Here is a 24,084-nt window from a genome sequence, read left to right as displayed (position 1 = left end):
ATGTAAAGTATAGGACAGTGATCTTCAACCTGCGGACCTTCAGATGCTGCAAAACTACAACTCACAGCATGCCCGGACAGCCGTTGGCTGTCCGGGCATGCTGGGAGTTGTAGTTTTGCAACATCTGGAGGTCCGCAGGTTGAAGGCCACTGGTATAGGAGGTTATACTCACCTATCCCCGCCGCTCCGGACCCGTCACCGCTGCCCTGGATGTCGCCCTCCATCGCTGTCGCTGCGTCCCCGGGGTGTCCCCGTCGCTCCGGAACATCTCTGCTGCCCGGTATCCTCGCTCTCCGTCGCCGCCATGACATCGCTACGCACGCCGCTCCTATTGGATGACGGGACGGCGTGCGCGACGACGTGATGACGACGAAGGAGAGCGCCGGCCATGCAGGGGATCCCGGCACAGAGCAGACACCGAGGAGGCAGGTAAGGTCCCTCCCGGTGTCCTGTAAGCTGTTCGGGACACCGCTATTTCACCGTGATGGTCCCGAACAGCCAGACTGAGCAGCCGGGTTAGTGCTATTTGCGCTTCAGACGCGGCGGTCAGCTTTGATCGCAGCGTCTGAAGGGTTAATACAGGGCATCACCGCGATCTTTGATGTCCTGTATTAGCCGCGGGTCCCGGCCGTTGATGGCCGCAGGGACCGCCACGATAGGTGTGTATTCGCCTTATAAGACGCACTAACTTTTCCCCCCCAATTTTGGGGAAGAAAAAGTGCGTCTTATACGGCGAAAAATACGGTAACTGGTGTCAGTAAAAGCAAAGAAAATGTTACTTTCTATCCTTGTTTTGACTTATCAAATAAACTGAAAACAGGTGGAATAGATTGCTATATATGACAATTATTATCAATCACCGATTGTCTTTACCTCTATAGCCACTTAAATACAATTGTAATTTAGGCAAGGTTTACATCATGATTTGTGCCTCCAATGGACGGATACATGGAAACTGTCAAAATAAAATGCCGATGTATCTATGCTTGGGCAGGCATGGGGCCCATTCATTTCTATGGCTGAAGCATAGTCAGATAGCGACTACATTCAGGCCAAAACCAGCAAAATGATCCAAATTTGGTTACTAGCTGACTATGCTTGGGCCCGTCAAATGAATTGGACTCGTGCCTGATCGAGCATCGATACATCGAGATGTCATTTTGGCAGTCTACCCCACATAGCCGTGCCTTGGAGACACAAATCATGATGGCCTAAGCACTATACCCCATGGCCTAGAACCTACTAAACCTACATAGAAATAAAAAAAAATACTACTCAACATATTACAGTAATATTTATAACTATCCCCAAATTATACCCATCCCTTCATTTTTAAGTTACCTAAACACCCAGAAAACAAAACTGTTGAAATCCAACATGCCCAAACCATCTCTCCCCAACACCATCTTTCAGGGGAGAGTAGGGAGCCTCCCTTACAGAGCCACTCTGCCAAAATTGTAGGTTAGGGCAAGCAAGGAAGAATGCAAGGCTTTGGCACTTACGCCGCTCAGCTCTGCCCCCTTGACACTTGTCTGAGAAATAAAAAGCTCTTAGCAGCAAATACAACTGAATTCCCTTTAAATTTTAAAACTCTTGCTACCTGCAGCCCTCAATAGGGGGAGCTCAGAAGCTTACTGCATACAGTGTATAGAATACAATGTATAAATGATTGCAGTAAGCTTCCAGCAGAGGTGGTAGATGACAGACATAATGTTATCATTAAAGGGGTACTCCGGTGGGAAAAAAAACATTTGTTAAATCAACTGGTGCCAGAAAGTTAAACAGATTTATAAATTATTTCTATTAAAAAATCTTTACAAAAAAGACACAGAGAGCGTTCCGTAGTGCAATTAAAAAATGGGTAAGAACCGCATACAATAATTACGGTAGTTGCGCTTACCCAAAGAGTTGTGCTAACAGACAGGCACAACTCTGGTGAACGTGTGTAAATATGTTTCCAAAGTGCAGCCGGTCCCTCTCCACCACCTCGTGGTGTTTAGTATTCCAATAAATCCTCCAAACCACTAAGGGTTAATCCAGGCGCAGGCAATGAACCTGAGGAAGACGCCTGCTCCGGCGTTGAAACGCGTTGTTCTGATTAAATGACCCTTGGTTATCTACATTTATCCTATCATTCATTAAGCTACCTATCAGCATTGCTGTTTTCACTACTATCCATTGCCTGCGCCTGGATTAACCCTTAGTGGTTTGGAGGATTTATTGGATTAAAAAATCTTTATCCTTCCAGTACTTTTTAGCAGCTGTATGCTACAGAGGAAATTCTTTTCTCTTTGAATTTCTTTTTTGTCTTGTCCACAGAGCTCTCTGCTGACACCTGATGCCCGTATCAGGAACTGTCCAGAGCAGGAGAAAATCCTCATAGCAAACCTATGCTGTTCTGGACAGTTCCTGACACGGACAGAGGTGTCAGCATAGAGTACTGTGGACAAGACAAAAAAGAAATTCAAAAAGCAAAGAATTTCCTCTGTAGCATACAGCTGCTAAGAAGTAGAGATGAGCGAACTTACAGTAAATTGGATTCGTCACAAACTTCTCGGCTCGGCATTTGCTGACTTTAGCCTGCAATAATGAGATCAGCTTTCAGGTGCTCCGGTGGGCTGGAGACTCTTTCCTAGGACTGTATCCACCTTTTCCAGCCCACCGGAGCACCTGAAAGCTGAACTAATTTATGCAGGTTAAAGTCAGCAAACGCCGAGCCGAGAAGTTTGTGACGAATCCAATTTACTGTAAGTTCGCTCATCTCTACTAATAAGTACTGGAAGGATAAATATTTTCTAAGAAAAGTAATTTACAAATCTGTTTACATTTCTGGCATCAGTTCATAAAAAAAAAAGTTTTCCACTGGAGTACCTCTTTAAGCTCAAAGAATCTAGAGCTTTGTTTAAACAAAAATGATATAATAGTGGTTAGGGATGAAGGTAAAGGGATACTCCACCCCTAGAAATCCAAAGGATAGGGAATAAGATGTCTGATCGAGGGGGGGTCTGGCTGCTGGGACCCTCACAATCTCTGGGCCAGCACCCTGGTGTTCTAAACATTTATGTTCAGAACATAAGGTTCGGGCAGCCGTGATCGGAACGTCATGCCATGCCCCATCCATTCTTGTCTATGGAAGGGGGCATGATGAATGACCGCAGCCATCACGCCCCCTCCTGTAGACAAGAATAGAGGGGGCGTGGCATCACAAAAACAGCTGCGGGACCCGGCGTTCTGAACATATCGCCGAGGGTCCTAGCGACCGGAACCCCCACCATCAGAAATCTTATTCCCTATCTCTTGGATAGGGGATAAGATGTCTATGGGCGGAGTACCCCTATAAGTGCAACTTGTTGCTCCTGTGCAAACAGCAGCCAGTTTCCCTGCAGTCCTTCCTAATCATCTTCACAGATCGCTCACATCATTTCCTTACTCAATCACACTTTTTTTAAAGGGGCAAATTTATATTAAAGGGGTATTCCGGGCAAAAATATTTTATCCCCTATCCAAAGGATAGGGGATAAGGTGTCTAATCGTGGGGGGCCTGCTGCTGAGACCCCCCGCGATCTCCCTGCAGCACCCGCATTCTATGCGGGTGCTGAATCTACTCCATTCAGTCATGTCTGTAATAGTGCACCTCCTACCTGTAATACACTATTTAGAAAGCCCAGTTCTACCCAAACCGCACTGCATAGATGTCAGTTCCTAGCCTCATTGTATTATCTATTGCTCAAATAGCCCATAACTGAGAACATACATATGATGAACAAGAGTTGATTTCCATCCCCCATAACAGGTGTCACGATGCCGGCTGGCAGGAGGTGGATCCTCTGTGCCAGAGAGGGATTGGCGTGGACCGTGCTAGTGGACCGGTTCTAAGTCACTACAGGTTTTCACCAGAGCCCGCCGCAAAGCGGGATGGTCTTGCTGCGGCGGTAGTGACCAGGTCGTATCCACTAGCAACGGCTCAACCTCTCTGGCTGCTGAAGATAGGCGCGGTACAAGGGAGTAGACAGAAGCAAGGTCGGACGTAGCAGAAGGTCGGGGCAGGCAGCAAGGTTCGTAGTCAGGGTGGATAGCAGAAGTTCTGGTACACAGGCTTTGGACACACAAAACGCTTTCACTAGGCACAAGGGCAACAAGATCCGGCAAGGGAGTGCATGGGAGGAGGTCAGATATAGTCAGGGACCAGGTGGAAGCCAATTAAGCTAATTGGGCCAGGCACCAATCATTGGTGCACTGGCCCTTTAAGTCTCAGGAAGCTGGCGCACGCGCGCCCTAGAGAGCGGAGCCGCGCGCGCCAGCACATGACAGAAGGGGACGGGAACGGGTAAGTGACCTGGGATGCGATTCGCGAGCGGGCGCGTCCCGCTGTGCGAATCGCATCCCCAACGGCCATGACAGTGCAGCGCTCCCGGTCAGCGGGACCGACCGGGGCGCTGCGGAGAGAGAGACGCCGTACGCGCTCCGGGGAGGAGCGGGGACCCGGAGCGCTAGGCGTAACAGTACCCCCCCCCTTAGGTCTCCCCTTCTCTTTGTCCGGTAACTGCCCCCCCTGGGATGAGGACACCGGGAAAGGATGGAGGGATTCCTCAACGGCAGGCAGTACAGCAGGAGTGGGAATGGGGAGGGAGGGCAGAGGGCGAGACCTGGCACGGGGCAGTGTGACACCAGGACGAGGGCCACGAGGAGGCACCGAGGCTTGCCTGACTGGACTGGGAGGGGGGGAGAGGCACTTCTTAAGGCGGGCAGAGTCCATAACGACCTTAGGGAGACCGGATACAGGAGGAACCACAGGGTCACGGCAGGGAGTACTGGGAACCGGTTTAAGGCAGTCCTTGAAGCAAGAGGTACCCCAGCTCTTGATCTCCCCAGTGGACCAATCCAGGGTTGGGGAATGGTGTTGAAGCCAGGGTAGTCCAAGGAGAATTTCAGAAGTGCAATTGGAGAGGACCAAAAACTCAATTTTCTCATGATGAGGTCCGATGCACATTAGGAGGGGCTCCGTGCGGAAACGCACGGTGCAATCCAACCTGGCTCCGTTGACCGCGGAAATGTGGAGTGGCTTGACAAGACGGGTCACCGGAATGCGGAATTTATTCACCAAGGACTCCCGAATAAAATTCCCAGAGGCACCAGAGTCCAGGCAGGCCACGGCTGAGAGGGAAGAGCTGGCTGAAGGCGAAATCCGTACAGGCACCGTGAGACGTGGAGAAGCCGACTTAGCATCAAGAGACGCCACACCCACGAGAGCTGGGTGCGAGCGTGCGTTTCCCAGACGTGGAGGACGGATGGGGCAATCCACCAAAAAATGTTCGGTACTGGCACAGTACAGACAAAGATTCTCTTCCTTACGGCGATTCCTCTCTTCCAGGGTCAGGCGAGACCGATCCACTTGCATGGCCTCCTCGGCGGGAGGCCTAGGCGCAGATTGCAATGGAGACTGTGGGAGAGGTGTCCAGAGATCTAAGTCTTTTTCCTGGCGGAGCTCTTGATGCCTCTCAGAAAAACGCATGTCAATGCGAGTGGCTAGATGAATGAGTTCATGCAGGTTAGCAGGAGTTTCTCGTGCGGCCAGAACATCTTTAATGTTGCTGGATAGGCCTTTTTTAAAGGTCGCGCAGAGGGCCTCATTATTCCAGGAAAGTTCAGAAGCAAGAGTACGGAATTGTATGGCGTACTCGCCAACGGAAGAATTACCCTGGACCAGGTTCAGCAGGGCAGTCTCAGCAGAAGAGGCTCGGGCAGGTTCCTCAAAGACACTTCGAATTTCCGAGAAGAAGGAGTGTACAGAGGCAGTGACGGGGTCATTGCGGTCCCAGAGCGGTGTGGCCCATGACAGGGCTTTTCCAGACAGAAGGCTGACCACGAAAGCCACCTTAGACCTTTCAGTAGGAAACTGGTCCGACATCATCTCCAAGTGCAGGGAACATTGCGAAAGAAAGCCACGGCAAAACTTAGAGTCCCCATTAAATTTGTCCGGCAAGGACAGGCGGAGGCTAGGAGTGGCCACTCGCTGCGGAAGGGGTGCAGGAGCTGGCAGAGGAGATGATTGCTGCTGAAGTTGCGACTGAAGTTGCTGCACAATGGTGGACACTTCCGACAGCTGGTGGGTTAGATGGGCGATCTGTCGGGATTGCTGGGCGACCACCGTGGTGATATCAGAGATATAAGGCAGAGGGACCTCAGCGGGATCCATGGCCGGATCTACTGTCACGATGCCGGCTGGCAGGAGGTGGATCCTCTGTGCCAGAGAGGGATTGGCGTGGACCGTGCTAGTGGACCGGTTCTAAGTCACTACAGGTTTTCACCAGAGCCCGCCGCAAAGCGGGATGGTCTTGCTGCGGCGGTAGTGACCAGGTCGTATCCACTAGCAACGGCTCAACCTCTCTGGCTGCTGAAGATAGGCGCGGTACAAGGGAGTAGACAGAAGCAAGGTCGGACGTAGCAGAAGGTCGGGGCAGGCAGCAAGGTTCGTAGTCAGGGTGGATAGCAGAAGTTCTGGTACACAGGCTTTGGACACACAAAACGCTTTCACTAGGCACAAGGGCAACAAGATCCGGCAAGGGAGTGCAAGGGAGGAGACTAGATATAGCCAGGGAACAGGTGGAAGCCAATTAAGCTAATTGGGCCAGGCACCAATCATTGGTGCACTGGCCCTTTAAGTCTCAGGAAGCTGGCGCGCGCGCGCACTAGAGAGAGGAGCCGCGCGCGCCAGCACATGACAGAAGGGGACGGGAACGGGTAAGTGACCTGGGATGCGATTCGCGAGCGGGCGCGTCCCGCTGTGCGAATCGCATCCCCAACGGCCATGACAGTGCAGCGCTCCCGGTCAGCGGGACCGACCGGGGCGCTGCGGAGAGAGAGACGCCGTACGCGCTCCGGGGAGGAGCGGGGACCCGGAGCGCTAGGCGTAACAACAGGTTACGTGACACATAAAATCAATTAACAGGAATAAATAAATACATGACAGTAAATCATAATACCAAGACTGCAATTGTACAAAATTGGTACTTACCTGAATTTATAAGAATCTGAATAATAATGCAGACTGTGAGGTCAGAGGAGAAGTATCACTTTTTTTTATGAGCCTAGTAGCTGGGGATTCACTGCCTAATAGCTAGTGCTACAGGCGTTGTCTAGCAGAAGGTCCATACCGATCAATGTGTATACATTATTCCGGTCTTTAGTTACATGTACTATGATAGTAATCAGATTTTAGATGTTTATATAAATGAAAGAATTATACTTATCCTCAATTTTACACCTAGTCTTTGCATCCACTGTACACAGTGACTCCACCAGCAGAATAGTGAGTGCAGCTCTAGAGTATAATACAGGATATAACTCAGGATCAGTACAGGATAAGTAATGTAATATATGTACACAGTGACTCCACCAGCAGAATAGTGAGTGCAGCTCTGGAGTATAATACAGGATATAACTCAGGATCAGTACAGGATAAGTAATGTAATGTGTATATATACACAGTGACCTCACCAGCAGAATAGTGAGTGCAGCTCTGGAGTATAATACAGGATATAACTCAGGATCAGTACAGGATAAGTAATGTAATGTATGTACACAGTGACCTCACCAGCAGAATAGTGAGTACAGCTCTGGAGTATAATACAGGATATAACTCAGGATCAGTACAGGATAAGTAATGTAATGTATGTACACAGTGACCTCACCAGCAGAATGGTGAGTACAGCTCTGGGGTATAATACAGGATATAACTCAGGATCAGTACAGGATAAGTAATGTAATGTATGTACACAGTGACCCCACCAGCAGAATAGTGAGTACAGCTCTGGAGTATAATACAGGATAAGTAATGTAATGTATGTACACAGTGACCTCACCAGCAGAATAGTGAGTACAGCTCTGGAGTATAATACAGGATATAACTCAGGATCAGTACAGGATAAGTAATGTAATGTGTATATATACACAGTGACCTCACCAGCAGAATAGTGAGTGCAGCTCTGGAGTATAATACAGGATATAACTCAGGATCAGTACAGGATAAGTAATGTAATGTATGTACACAGTGACCTCACCAGCAGAATAGTGAGTACAGCTCTGGAGTATAATACAGGATATACCTCAGGATCAGTACAGGATAAGTAATGTAATGTATGTACACAGTGACCTCACCAGCAGAATAGTGAGTACAGCTCTGGAGTATAATACAGGATATACCTCAGGATCAGTACAGGATAAGTAATGTAATGTATTTAGACAGTGACTCCACCAGCAGAATAGTGAGTGCAGCTCTGGAGTATGATACAGGATTGGTACAAAATAAGTAAGGAAACTTCTCGTTAATGCTCTTTGGCCGGCATTTACGGTATACTATTTTTTTTATTTGGTGCTATTTTGGCACAAGTGTCCTTTTTTAGCGCCTTTTAGTTTACACATTTCTGCTGACTTTGAATTGTGATCCACTGATGTTGGCAATACACATGATATGGAAGGGTTTTATGAACTGCACCTTTTTTGTGAAAAGGCACAAAAAGGGCACAAAACCACAGAAAAGTCTCTAAAAACTACACCAGCCCAGACTTAGCTTTTTGGTGTATGTGAAGCGAGAAATTTCAGAAAATGTGACCTGCACAAAATATATAAAATGCTCTGTGACCATTTAATAAATGTGGTGCTCCTACACATCACCAGCACACAAAAAAGATGTAGATAAATGCTTCACTTACACCTACACTGGTAAATGCTTCACTTACACCTACAATGATAAATGCTTTACTTACACCTACAATGATAAATGCTTCACTTACACCTACAATGATAAATGCTTTACTTACACCTACAATGATAAATGCTTCACTTACACCTACAATGATAAATGCTTCACTTACACCTACAATGATAAATGCTTCACTTACACCTACAATGATAAATGCCGGCCTATGTGTCGGTTCTGTTAGATCTGGTGTAATTGTGCTTATTATCAAAAGAATATGTGGATATTCTCTTAGTTGCACACATGATAAAATGTTCATTTTATGTCCTTTTTAGTTAGACACAGTCATTTGTGCATGCAATATTTAAAGGGGTATTCCAGGAAAATCTTTTTTTTATATATCAACTGGCTCCAGAAAGTCAAACAGATTGGTAAATTACTTCTATTAAAAAATCTTAATCCTTTCAGTACTTAGGAGCTTCTGAAGTTAAGGTTGTTTTTTTCTGTCTAAATCCTCTCTGATGACACCTGTTTCGGGAAAAGCCCAGTTTAGAAGCAAATCCTCATAGCAAACCTCTTCTAAACTGGGCGTTTCCCGAGACAGGTGTCATCAGAGAGGATTTAGACAGAAAAGAACAACCTTAACTTCAGAAGCTCATAAGTACTGAAAGGATTAAGATTTTTCAATAGAAGTAATTTACAAATCTGTTTAACTTTCTGGAGCCAGTTGATATATATAAAAAAGTTTTTTCCTGGAATACCCCTTTAAGGGCATGTGATTTTAACCTCAAAGGTGTAAAAATTGCAAGCGATGGTGTTGGAGACACTGCAAGAACATTTATTCCATTTTCTGTCTAGCATAGAACTATTTTTTAGATTGCACATTCCATCTCACATGCTGTTTATCTATGTAAATAAAAATTATAAATTCACACTAATAGAACTAATAACATCAATATTTTAACAAACTTATCAACGTACCTCAGATTATGGCTGTTATAAACATAGAAACTAGAAATCTAGTCTGCCCAATGTTTCATTATATGGATTTTCTGTCTTTTGGATACACTTTCAGATACTTTAGGCTTACAAGTTTTCAGTTTCCTGTTTCTGGTCTTTTTTTCAGTAAATTTTTTTACAGGGAAAAACTGGCCCAAAAATAATGGGCTGTAGAGAACTCTAATATCTATAAGTCAGAATGACATGGCACACCTTTTCTTCCCCTTATGTTAAGGACAATCTTATTAATATCATAATATTAATAATATTATAATCTTTATATAGCACCAACATATTTTGCAGCACTATGCAATACAGATGGTACATGTACAGACAAAATCAGACATAACATCAGCCATAACAAACTACCCATTTTTGTTTAGTCATATTGTGCTCCTTAACACAACCACCCCATCATTTGCCACAGCAGTCAGTATTTCTCCTGAGGTTACCTGTGGGCTTCTGTTTGTATCTTGAACAATTCTTTCAGCAATTGTGGCTGAAATATTTATTTATCTTCATGACCTCGGCTTGGTATCAAGAGATCTCAGAATTTTTCACTTCTTAAAGGAGATATCCAGTGCTGAAAAACTTATCCCCTATCCCCTATCCGCGATCTCCTGTACGGGGCCCCGGCAGCCCGCAGGAGGGGTGTGTGTTGACCATCGCATGAAGCGGCAGCTGACACGCCCCCTCAATGCAACTTGCCTTCAGCAATCTCCGACTTTGCCATAGCGCTGTATTGAGGGGGCATGTCGGCCGCTTCGTGCAGTAGCCGACACCAGCTATCTGGCCAGCGAGCCGGGCCCCATACAGGAGCTCGCGGGGGGGCCCCAGCGGTCGGACCCCCGTGATCTGAAACTTTCCCCTATCCTTAGGATAGGGGATACGTTTTTCAGCACTGGACTACTCCTTTAACAGGTGATTGAACAAGAAAGACTGTCACTTTCAAGGCTTTGGCTATCTTTTTATATCCTTTTACATCTTTACAAAGTCTTCATTACCTTGTTACGCAGGCCTTTAGACAGTTCTTTTCTGCTCCCAATAGCTCAGTATCCTGCTTGCTCAGTGCACTCAAGTGAGAGCTAACATGCTCATTAACTATTCATACACAGATACTAATTGCAATTTGAAAAAGCCACAGGTGTGGGAAATTAACCTTTAATTGCCATTTTAACCCATGTGTTTCACCTTGTGTGTCTGTAACAAGACCAAACATTCTAGGGTATATAAACTTTTCATTGAGCCCATTTCTGTTTTCATTATGATTTAAAAAGGAGCCAAAAAATTATGTGAGAATAAATTGCTACATATGATCACTATTCCTAAATAAAAAACATTTTTTCTCACGATCAGTCATATTTTCAATGCTAACATTTCACAATTTCTGCCAGGGTATGCAAACTTTTGAGAACAACTGTATTTAATTGTAGGTTACTTAAGTCCTTTTTTTTTGTTTTTTACATTTGTGTGCACAGAAAACCAAATTCCCTTAGACTTAGTTAGAGCACATTAATGTTAAAAATATTAATGCAAAATTTCTGTGATTTTGCGGACACATTTCTTACAATGAAATATGCCTGAAAATACACTGTGTGACCACAGTCCAATAGTGCATAATGTATGTATTTTCTAAATCAATCTGGTTGGTCAGATTGTACACAGATTTTACAGGTTATAATATATGCACATTATACTAGGAAATTATTAATGTCAAAATATACTACATACTACATACATCCACATTTCATAGTTACTCACTACTTTGACAAGACTATACATTTCAAGAAGCCATGATCTCTTTTACATTATCTACAACATACTGTATAATGTGATCCCTTATTAAAACTTTTATTAATTATTATTCCAAGTATAGAAACTAAACTTACCAGTCTGTAGGTATTATGAACAACTCTTGATTCTTTCATCTATTTTTAACAAAGAGATAACACTTGCCTTGCATTGTATTGTAACTATACCATGGCCCAGATTTATCAATCTGCCTGAAACCAAAACTGTTGGCACTTCCCATTACAACCAATCACAGCTCAGCTTTCATCTATAACAATCTCTGGTAAATTAAAGGCTGGGCTGTGATTGGTTGCTGTGGGCAAAACCAGACAATTTGGGTTTCAAGCTGATTGATAAATCTGGGCCCATGTTTCTAAAATAAGTATTTTAAGTAATGTGTTTGCAATTATTGAGATACATATATAACATCAGGTCCTGTTGTTTCTAGCCCCAAATGGACTAGTGTTTGTATCCTGAATATAATAGTAGTAGCATGCTACTGCAGTATAAAATCATTTTTAATAGGACTGACCTTGTGGGTTGTGATGTCGGCATTAGGGCGTAAATAACAACAGATGGCTTCAACTATTACCACTGCCTGCTGCAAATACACAAATAGAAAAAGGAATTTATACCTGCAATATAATTATTGTTAAGTTTCTAGAGATTAGGTACAGGAGTTGCCCACAGCCAAATGGAGCCAATGTTTTTAGTTGTCCCAGCAACAATCTATTGGGCAGTTTATACTAGTTTAGAGATAGGTACAATTGGAGGCGCACATTAAGGCAGTAATGGGAATACAATATTGTTATGTGCTAACAAGATATTATATTGAATTGTACACTTGCCATGCAAACCCAATTGATTGAAGCTTTGCTTTCATTTACAATGGAGCAGTAGGGGTTAAGGAAATACCCAGTGTACAAAACAGTGTTAGGACCCCTTCGTCAACTTCTTTGCCCCTCAATAGTTGGTATTAGACCGATTTGCCTATGTAGGAATATGTTGGATTAATAAACAGTCGTCAGAACATCTGGTTGTCTAAGTATCAGTCCACTGCCTACAGACACAGAATTATGGGGCCAGAAGTTATGCTGTCATTTTTATTTCCATCCCCCATATTTTTGTCACTTAAAGAGGTATTATAGCAGTAAAAGGTTATTTCCTATCCACTGGATAGGGTATAAGTCTTTGACACTCTGGGACCACATTAAAGTCTTTTTTTCAGGGGAATAAAACCAATTTATATAAAGGTATGACATGACTTCAGACAGTAATAGATATTACATTATGTTGATGTTTTTTTGCACTCAAACTAGGTGATAGATACACTTTAATGGAGATATATCAGGACCAGTTTCTCGCATGCTAGTCTTAAAATAACCTTCCCCGGCACATGGACATGCTAATTTATGCAGAGGTGCGGACCTCTATATTAATCCTCACACATCTCAGGCTGCCCGGGCACCCTCACTGGAATCTACACCAGTTAGGAGCTGACATCATTTTTGCCTGTTTGCAAGTAATAAATGTGGCACAATCATAACGCCATACATCCTTCTTTCCCACTTTTTACCATGCTCCACCCATTTGGCCAGTGCAACAACTAACATCCAAAAGTTGTAATACGGTTGTTTGCGGGAAAAAACATAGCGACTGCTGAACTTTTTATTATGTTAAGACCAACAATTGTCCATTTGGGATGATCCAAAAGGTGTATTGTTTATATTTGGCTCAGATCAGACTGTTTGTTCTATCTGTGCATATATGAAAAGTATATTTCTGTGTCTATGGCCATTTAAAATACTTCAAAATGGGAAACTTCAGGTAAAACTGAACGTTGCATTATGATGAATGCAGGGCCTGAACAGCACGGTGCATGACACAGGAACACAAAGAATATAAAAAATGTGTTTCCTGCGTCATGCTGCGGCCCCTCAAACCCTGTACTAGGTATAATAAAGTATATTATTGTTGCTTAGAAAAAGAATGTATCTCATCCTATATCTACAATGCTGTCACCTGCTGCTACATCCACAGACCAAAAAAAAAGTACAAGCTTGTTTGCTGAAATAAGCTTTAATTGTTTAAAGTATAGATTTTCAACCTATTATCTCTATTTCTTCCAGTCGTGGTTCCTTTAATATTACCGCTAAGCTGCAAATCTACGAGCGGATGGAACAAAGATTTGTGACACGGACCCCTACCCTCTATATACACTTGACTACAGGAGGTCTTCCCAAGAGCAAGCACGGAACACTAGGACCTTCTTCACAATGCGTACGACAGAAAACCTAAAAAAAAATATTAAAAAAATTACACAAAAATTACAAAAAAAAAAAAAGGCTTTTTTTTGGGAGGGGGGCAGAATTTTTAAATGTCTGCGCTGCTTAACACCCTCTGGTAGTGAAGGGAAAATGCCACTCCCTTATCACCCCTTTTTCTCATCCTTGCTAATTTTGTCTTGTCAATGCTTTTCCACTTGTCGTATCCTGTTCTCACCTCTTCAGGTTTCACTTTTTTCAAAAAGGTGTCTGGGTGTCCGTATCGCCTCTGTGGGTAAAATATTCAGGAGGGGTTTAGGACCTCAAGTCTCTTCCTCTAGTGGCATGATCTATTTGTACATATGGAGGAGACTTTTTATCAATAGAGTCTGTGCCTCATGATATTGGGGCCATGTGACCATTAAGAGGTATTTCATATCACCGATTTGTCGCCCTTGTTTCCTGATCAATCGGGTGGGAATAGTAATGGTTTCATAACGCAGAAAAGAAAAATCCAATACATCTTTACAGTTCTTATTTTTGATTGCTTTTATTTCATTAAAAAAAATCTAAAATTTTTAGTAGCATCTGTGTTCTAAAAAAAAAAAAAAAAAAAAAAGCTCAAAGGAGCAACGTGGGCATAATGGCAAGGGACAATGACACAACTTCAAACACTTAAGTGCAATGATTTTAAATTAGTTTTTAGTATTTTTTTGCTTTTAAAGTTACTATTTAATAGCATGAATACATTTCTTTTTTTGTAAGATTTTTTTTTTTTTTCTCTTTTGTTTTTCAGAAAGTCCCTTATTTTCCCGACGGACTCTAAAAATAAATAAATTGGGAAATCTGTCTGCCTTCAGACATTAACATTTTTTGGAATTTTTTTCTTGCACTAAATATAATGAAATCTTGTTATTATCGTTTCTGTGTTTGCATCTGTTTGACCCGTTGCACTATTTTTTAACAAGTTCTTTGTAAAAAGAATTTTTAAAAAGTCAAAACGTGAAATGTTTAATAAAAAAGAAAGAAAATGCAGCAGAGTATTGATTATATCAAAACTGTAATTATGTGATATCTTTTTGATGGAAATATCCAATGTATTATTGCAAATCTGCAAAACCAGATTTAATAGGATTCTGGTAAAACAGTTTGTTCAAAATGTAACTATGAAGGTGAAATTTGGCATTTCAGCAATTCAAAATTAGTCCTAAAATTTGAACTGACTTAGGTCAGTGGATTGAAAGAATTTTCAAAAAACTTTATAAATAGAGATGAATTGAAATAAATATTGCTAATTATTTAAAATTTCTAATGCCATAGTGTTAATTTCTAGATTCTACAACCCCAGTAATGTAGAGTGTTTGCCAAATTTTAACTTCTCATAGATAAGGTGATATTTCTGTTTCCACTTGTTTGTCAGTAATCCTTTTACATGATTTATTTTGAGAACTGCTGGACGAATACAATTTTTCTGCTGCTGGTTAACAACTATATTTAATGAGTGGATGTAAGATTTTGGAATTTTTTAACCCCCTTTAGGTGCTTTTGCTTTTATTTAAAAACCACATCTGAAAAACCAACATTAAAGCATGATGCACTTTTTTGATTTTGTTTTAGTGTTCCCACTTTTTATAGGAATTGTTTTAGGGTGTGATTGTAGGGTGGGGTGTTAAGGGATGTAGAAAGCTGTTCAGTGGCCGCTTGTGGAAAAAGTGATCATTTTACTCTGCTTCTGTATATTTTCAGACGATTGGAACTTCAAGCAGGATTTAGTGTACAGTAGGGAGTGCCTTAAATGTTTAATTTGCTTCAAACTGGACGCAACAAAAGGGATTCATCCTAACTGGAAATCATCCCTAAAATCTCCCAGCAAGAGGGTATCATGAATGACTAATACCAGCCTGCATAGTGCCTTTCTATAATTCTGTAGTGGTGAAGTAACGAGGAGCTGGGATTTCGAAAAAAAGGAATTCGAATGTGGATGTTGCCCCCCCTTTCCCAAAAGAGATAGATAAATAAATAAATAAATATAAAAAAATAAAGGTCTATGAAGAAAAATTTAGTTGTAAGCCAACTGATATTACACAATAAAATGATTGTGGATTAGAACCTCCTTATTCAGTTTTCCAGAAATTAAATTCCTTTTATGATCCTATAAAGCAATACTGTTCACTTAACATGCACTTGTCCTACAACAATAAGATTATATATGACTGAGGAGCAATGTGTAATGTACAGGGATCATTACTCCAAATAATATGTATGTCTAAGGCATTTCAGCTTCATGCTTGCTTGTATACCTAGTAGAGGAAGAGTTTTTCCATCACAAGTCAACAATTCTATTGCATCTAGACAAAACGAAATATAGTCTTAGAGGTTGATGTAGATAACTTCTTGAAATGCCTTATGCCTTGAAATGCTGTATACGAGCACAGTCTGCTCTTCAGGTGATACAAGTAGTTCTAAAAATATTTTTTAAATCAAGAAATGCCAGAAAATGAAAGCGATTTACAAATTTCTTTAATTTTAAGAGAAAATGATTTCCAATCCAACACAGTGCTCTCTGCGGTCACCTATTGTGTCAGGGACTGTCCAGAGCAGGTGCAACGCCCCCAAAACGATCTGGACAGTTCCTGACATGGACTGAGGTGGCAGCAGAGAGTACAGCGTCGGATAGGAAAGAACTACTCGACTTCCTCTGGACATACAGCAGCCGATAAGTACTTGGAGGCTTTAATTATGATTCAGAGTGACAATTATAGGATTAATAGATTCAAATTTAAATTTCTAGCAGCCTACACTATAGCGAGCTTAGGGGCTAGGTGCATACTGTTATATTAGTTAATTACATTTATAAACAGTATGCATTAATTTGCTAAGGGAAAGTAAAAAGAATTCAGTGCAACATTTTAAACCTATTCAGATTTTAAAAATAATTATGTTCAATGCTAAATCTTATATTTAGAGCCACTTCCATATATTACTGCATGTTAACATGTAGATTATGCCTGCAAAACCTGGACCCTCCATGGTTCTACTGAAATTAACTTAAAGAGGTACTCCACCCCTAGACATCTTATCCCCTATCCAAAGGATAGGGGATAAGATGTCTGATCGCGGGGTCCCGCCGCTGGGGATCCCCGCAATATAGCATGCGGCACCCACCTGTTTCTGCTCTGGAAGCGCTGGAGGGTCTGGGTCCCGACCACCGGAACGGAAGTCTGTGACGTCACGACTCCGCCCCCGTGTGACGTCACGCCCCGTCCCCTCAATGCAAGTCTATGGGAGGGGGCGTGACGGCCGCCACGCCCCCTCCCATAGACTTGCATTGAGGGGACGGGGCGTGACGTCACACGGGGGCGGAGTGGTGACATCACAAACTTCCGTTCCCGTGGAGGGGACCCAGACTCTCCAGCGCTTCCGGACAAGAAACAGGTGGGTGCCGGATGCTATATTGCGGGGGTCCCCAGCGGCGGGACCCCCGCGATCAGACATCTTATCCCCTATCCTTTAGATAGGGGATAAGATGTCTAGGGGTGGAGTTCCCCTTTAATTCACCAAACAGCCCAGATTTAGTAAAGTAGAAATATTGGGTGTAGATGTGTTGCATCCCTATTTAGCATGATATAATTCAGCTATATAATTTATCTTAGGATAGATAGGTTGACTTTAGAATAGATAAGTTGTCTTTACCCATCATTTCGATTATGTTTATGGCTCCTAAAGATGTAATCTTTATGGCTGGTCCAGATTACAGATGCCAGCGGTTTACATCAATCGCAACGAAGCATCCACATCTTACTGCTTGACAAGTGCATGTTGAGTTTATCAGAAAACACCTTTCATTTCTCACTTACTTAAAAACAGGGACTTAATACAAAAAATGTAGAGGTGAAAGTTATTGATTAAACTGTAACTAACAAAATACTGTGCAGAAAGGCAGAGGTATTATCATTCATTTGCACACAAGAATTTACTTCTTTGGGTGAAAATAACACATTTCCTGCAAAAAGGCCACTGACAGCTTTCTGCTCTCAACGGAAGGTATAAGGTTCTTGTTGCTCTTGCGAAAGGCAGCATATCTATATATGTGTATATATATATAGACAGATATATCATTACATTGCATATCCAGAATGAACATCCCTCCTCTCTTCCTCATTTGGTATTTGACCCACTTTTAACCGTTCTCCCTTTCTCTTATTATTCCCTTTATTCTAAACATATTACCACTGTGTATGCTCCACTGCTCTCTACAGAATGTGTAAATGGAATGCTTCTTGTCAGTATAGCGCCCCTTCTGTAAATTTTCCCTACTACAGTACCTTTTTCTTCCCTCTCATCTACTTTTTCAATCAGTGCTCTACTGATGGACTCATTCAATAGCCCATTAAAGGTTTCCTATTATGTCTTTTCTAAAACTAAATGTCATCTCCACTCTCATCCCTCTGAATTTTCTATAACTTTACCTTTATTCCCCTCTCAGCACTTACTACCCAAACCCACCTCTTACTACTACCCACCCCTGATTGTCTAAGCCCTACCCCATCCTTTACTATTCACTCTCATTTCAGCTTCCCTGGTTCCCCCCTTTTATCGGCTTTTTATTCACCGAATCTCTTGTCTCCCTACTCAATGTGTATTTTATCCCTGCTTGAAATATTATCAGTTTTATTTTTTTTTATACGTTTTTTAATCCCCTTGTACCCAGATCGCGTCAGCCCTGCCCAGTATCCAACCCTACCCCTGTGCTTCCCCATTGGATGGCTATTATTATGTGTATGTGAAATTAAATCATTTCCTGGAAGTAAATTTGAATACGCCTGTTTATTGATGAATGCCTAAAAATGAGAAATGTGTCAAAAATGACACACATTTTCTTTGAAAATAATGGTATGTTAATGGATCTGACCAGGGACAAACTTTTTTTTAAATGACCCTATGTGCTGCCAATATAAAAAAAAAATAACACATACTCACCTGTTCCTTACTGCTTCCTTTCCAATAGTGCATGGTCCTCTTTGCTTCTTTTTTTGCTCCCAAAAACATGCAGACCCAGCAGAAACTGCCCACTAAGTCAACCAATGGTCGCAGTGGTGAACAACCTCAGACAGTAGCTGGATGAGCGGGCAGTTCTTGCAGGGTTGGCATGTCATTGAATGCAGAAAGCAGAGAGGTTTGAGGTCGATTGGTACAGGCGAGTATGAGTTATTTTGAATTTCAGCAGCACCCAAAAAAGTTAAAAAAGAAAGAATACATAGCAATACACAACAGCTACTTAGGAACAATAAAAGTACATACAATTGTCTGCACCTGGGAGTCTGGGATATTTTTTACAGTATAGGAAATTTTAAGCCCTGGAATAATAATTTGGGTGAAACTAAGAATCTTAAAGCATACATGTAGAGTAAAACAATGTTTTGCAATCCACATAGAATCTAGACGTTAAGTCACTTTGTAAGTACATGACATAAGTCATGTTGTCCTGTTCCTGAGTCACAGACTGTATTATCCTTTAGAGCTGTATTCACAAATATTTAGGCTACAAAGCTAGGGTCTCCCAGCATTCCTTGTTGTCTTGATACATGAACAGCATATGCTATGGTATTATTAAGGGTCTATTCACACGTACAGTATCCTGAGCATATTTGATGCACAGGATTTGCCCTTTAGTTTACATTGGAATCTGCAGCAGAAAATCCTGTGCATCAAATTTGCGTAGGCTACTGTACGCCGCTACAAGCAGACACACAAGGACCTGTGAGCCACCGTGCGCACGCGCAATGCACTCACAGTCATCGCGGCCTCTCCCCCTGCTCCCTGAGCTAAGCCGAAAGTGGCCTGTGAGATGACTGTGAGTACTGGTCCCACTGGTCCATGTGTGTCTGCTCATACCTTTAAGGGGTACTTCCAGCTGAAAAGTTAATCCCTATCCATAGGGAAAAACAAGCTGATTGGTGGCGGTCTGACCAATGAAACCACCACCAATCCCAAGTACAAAATTGTCACCGAAATGAATTGTGTGCTCGGGATAAGTGGGGGTCTCAGTAGTCAGATGTCCACTGATTAGCTTGTTATGACATCATCCGATAGGAATATTCCTTAAATTTTAGCACTGTACAGTCATTGGTAGTAGGAAAATGCTTGCTAGAGTTGTAAATTACAACTTCAGGGGTCCTTTTCGCTGGACAAGGAGTGAATAGTTTTCCTGATTTGTCCTTTTCCAGTCAAAAAAACCTTATAATGGGAGTTTTCAATTTGTTTTACGCATTTTGGGGGGATATTTATTAAAACCTGTGTAGAGGAAGAGTGGTGAAGTTGCCTAAAGCAACCAATCAGATCGTTTCTTAAATTTTTCATATGCCTTTTTAAAAATGAAAGAATTAATCTGATGTGGGCAACTGCGCCACTCTTCCTTTGCACAACTTTGGTAAATCTCCCCCTTTATCTTCTGATAAATGGGCACTCTAATTAAAACTATTTTTTGCTATTGCACTCCTTAGGGTAAATAAAAAATCTTTCTAATGTACTTTGATTAAAATAAATGAAGGTTTCTATGTTTTATTTGTGTTTAAAAAAGCTGCTACTAGGTGTCTCCCTACTTGTACAGAGCATATTTCCCCCCATCTTTTGCACAGACTTTGGACTCTTGTTGGCCTGGCAGAAGTCCAAAATCAGGAAATGCTGAGGGATATGTGTGTGCAGAATTATCCAATCAGAGCTCATCTCACACACTGATCTGCTCTGGGTTGCGTGTAGCAGAGTGAGGGAGGAAGTTCTCCCCTGTATGGCTTCAGATGATGTCACGCCTGCTGGGGAACGCCCCTTCCCAGTCTGTGAATGTGACTGAGCAGAACTACAGAGCAATATCAAGGTAGAAAACAAAAAAATTATAAAAATAAAGGCATGTGGTGGTTTATCATGATGGGGGCAGTGAACTGGGAGGATTATAAAATTTAACAAGATCATGATAGGTACTCTTTGAAAAAGAAGTATCATGTAAGAATACTTATGTTTAATATCGGGGAGGGGGGGGGGTCCGAACGCTGGAGTCCCCCGCGATCTCCTGTTTGGAGTCCCTGCTCTCCTTCACAGCGGCACTGTCATGACCCCCGCCCGAAGTGGTGCCGCCACGCCCTCTCTATATAGCTCTATGGCAAAGCCAAAGATTGCAGAACGGCTCTCCCATACAGCTATATGGGGGGGTGTAGCAGTGTAGTCGTGGCGCACCACTGTGAAGGAGAGCCAGGATTCCAAACAGGAGATTACGGGGGTCCGAGTGTTGGGGCCCCCTGCGATCTCCTATTTGGAAACTGTTGTGCCATTTTTCCTTCGGATAGGGGATACGTTTTCTTACATGACACCTCTCCTTTAAAATGTTAACGACGCAGGGCGTATGGCTACGCCCTTGCGTCCTGGTACTTAACCCCTTCATGACCCAGCCCATTTTCACCTTCATGACCTGGGCATTTTTTGAAAATCTGACCACTGTCACTTTAAACATTAATAACTTTGGAATGCATTTACTTATCATTCTGATTCCGAGATTGTTTTTTCGTGACATATTCTACTTTATGTTATCGGTAAAATTTCACTGATATTTGTATCCTTTCTTGGTAAAAAATCTAAAAATTTCATGAAAATTTTGAAAATTTAGCATTTTTCTAACTTTGAAAGTCTCTGCTTGAAAGGAAAATGGATATTCCAAATAAATTACATATTGATTCACATATACAATATGTCTACTTTGTGTTTGCATTAAAAAATTGACAAGTTTTTACTTTTGGAAGACACCAGAGGGCTTCAAAGTTCCGCAGCAATTTTCCAATTTTTCTCAAGATTTTCAAAATCGTAATTTTTCAGGGCCCAGTTCAGGTTGGAAGTGGATTTTAAGGATCTTCATATTAGAAATACCCCATAAATGACCCCATTATAAAAACTGCACCCCCCAAAGTATTCAAAATGACATTCAGTAAGTGTTTTAACCCTTTAGGTATTTCACAGGAATAGCAGCAAAGTGAAGGAGAAAATTCTAAATCTTCATTTTTTACACTCGCATTTTCTTGTAGACCCAATTTTTGAATTTTTACAAGGGGTAAAAGGAGAGAAATCACCCTAAAATTGGTAACCCAATTTCTCTTGAGTAAGGAAATACCTCATATGTGTATGTCAAGTGTTCGGCGGGCGCAATAGAGGGCTCAGAAGGGAAGGAGCGACAATGGGATTTTGAAGAGTGAGTTTTTCTGAAAGGGTTTTTGGGGGGCATGTCCCATTTAAGAAGCCCCTATGGTGCCAGAACAGTGGACCCCCCCCACATGTGACCCCATTTTGGAAACTATACCCCTCATGGAATTTAATAAGGGGTGCAGTGAGCATTTACACCCCACTGGCGTTTGACAGATATTTGAAACAGTGGACTGTGCAAATCAAAAATTTTATTTTTCATTTTCACAGACCACTGTTCCAAAAATCTGTCATACACCAGTGGGGTGTAAATGCTCACTGCACCCCTCATTACATTTCGTGAGGGGTGTAGTTTCCAAAATGGGGTCACATGTGGATATTTATTGTTTTGCGTTTGTCAGAACTGCTGTAACAATCAGCCACCCCTGTGCAAATCGCCTCAAATGTACATGGTGCACTCTCCCTTCTGGGCCTTGTTGTGCGCCCCCAGAGCACTTTGCGCCCACATATGGGGTATCTCCGTACTCAGGAGAAATTGCGTTACAAATTTAGAGTCTTTTTTCCCTTTTACCTCTTGTGAAAATGAAAAGTATAGGGCAACACCAGCATGTCAGTGTAAAAAATTTATTTTTTTACACTAACATGCTGGTGTAGACCCCAACTTCACCTTTTCATAAGGGGTTAAAGAAGAAAAAGCCCCCCAAAATTTGTAAGGCAATTTCTCCCGAGTACGGCGATACCCCATATGTGCACCAAAACTGTTGCCCTGAAATACGACAGGGCTCCAAAGTGAGAGAGCGCCATGCGCATTTGAGGCCTGAATTAGGGATTTGCATAGGGGTGGACATAGGGGTATTCTATGCCAATGATTCCCAAACAGGGTGCCTCCAGCTGTTGCAAAACTCCCAGCATGCCTGGACAGTCAATGGCTGTCCGGCAATACTGGGAGTTATTATTTTGCAACAGCTGGAGGCTCCGTTTTGGAAACAGTAGCGTACCAGACGTTTTTCATTTTTTGGGGGGAGGGGGGCTGTGTAGGGGTATATGTATATGTAGTGTTTTTTACTTTTTATTTTAGGTTAGTGTCAGTGTAGTGTAGTGTTTTTAGGGTACAGTCACATGGGCAGAGGTTCACAGCAAGTTTGCCGCTGGAAGTTTGAGCTGCAGCGCAAAATTTGCGCCATCTCAAACTTGCAGCACTAACTGTAAACCTCCGCCCATGTGAGTGTACCCTGTACATTCACATTGGGGGGAGGGGGCAAACATCCAGCTGTTGCAAACTCCGAGCATGCCCTTTGGCTGTCCGTGCATGCTGGGAGTTGTAGTTTTGCAACAGCTGGAGGAACACTGGTTTGGAAACACTAAGTTAAGTAATAAACTTTCAAGTGTTTTGCAACCAAACTTAGTGTTTCCAAACCAGTGTGCCTCCAGCTGTTGCAAAACTACAACTCCCAGCATGCATGGTCTGTCAGTGCATGCTGGGAGTTATAGTTTTGCAACAATTGCAACAGCTGGAGGCACTGAGGTAGGAAACGGACAATGTTTCCCAACTAGTGTGCCTCCAGTTGTTGCAAAACTACAACTCCCAGCATGCCCAGACTGCCAAGGCATGCTGGAAGTTGTAGTTCGGCAATATCTGAAGGATCAGATGTTGCCGAACTACAACTTCCAGCATGCTTGGGCAGTCTGGGCATGCTGGGAGTTGTAGTTTTGCATCATCTGGAGGTCCACAGTTTGGAGACCACTGTATAATGGTCTCCAATCTGTGCTCTTCCAGATGTTAGAGAACTACAACTCCCAGCATGCCTGGACAGACTGAGCATGCTGAGATTTGTAGTTTTGCAACATCTGGAAGAGCACAGATTGGAGACCATTATACAGTGGTCTCCAAACTGTGGACCTCCAGATGTTGCAAAACTACAACTCCCAGCATGCCCAGAAAGCCAAAGGCTGTCTGGGCATGCTGGGAGTTGCAGTTTTGAAACACTCAGAGGCAGCAGTGAGATCGCTTTACGGCGATCTCACTGCTGCCAATGAAGATGCCGCACTGCTGCCGGAAACTCACCTCCGGGACGCAGCGCAGCCGGGACCGCACGGAGGACGCCGGGACCGCACGGAGGACGCCGGGACCGCTCGGGACACCGCTCC

At 42.8% G+C, this 24,084-nt stretch overlaps 1 protein-coding gene and 1 long non-coding RNA gene across 8 annotated transcripts in view; one reads left to right on the top strand and one right to left on the bottom strand.

Annotated features, from left to right (window-relative positions):
• NFIX (nuclear factor I X) overlaps positions 1 to 16,299 on the top strand; it is a 199,006-nt gene extending 182,707 nt beyond the window's left edge. For all 6 annotated transcript variants that reach the window (XM_056570433.1, XM_056570432.1, XM_056570438.1 and 3 more), the window contains one exon: positions 13,618 to 16,299. In XM_056570433.1, coding sequence (XP_056426408.1) covers positions 13,618 to 13,632 — 15 coding nt within the window. In that variant the 3' untranslated portion in view covers positions 13,633 to 16,299. The remainder of the gene's footprint in view (positions 1 to 13,617) is intronic.
• LOC130367742 (uncharacterized) overlaps positions 1 to 24,084 on the bottom strand; it is a 429,675-nt gene that overhangs the window by 374,069 nt on the left and 31,522 nt on the right. For both annotated transcript variants that reach the window (XR_008892153.1, XR_008892152.1), the window contains exon 2: positions 12,021 to 12,089. This is a non-coding gene — a long non-coding RNA (uncharacterized LOC130367742). The remainder of the gene's footprint in view (positions 1 to 12,020; positions 12,090 to 24,084) is intronic.

The sequence above is a fragment of the Hyla sarda genome, chromosome 4 (genome assembly GCF_029499605.1).
Source record: "Hyla sarda isolate aHylSar1 chromosome 4, aHylSar1.hap1, whole genome shotgun sequence".
In the NCBI taxonomy this organism is placed as follows: Eukaryota; Metazoa; Chordata; class Amphibia; order Anura; family Hylidae; genus Hyla; species Hyla sarda.
This window is presented reverse-complemented; position numbering and strand designations above follow the sequence as displayed.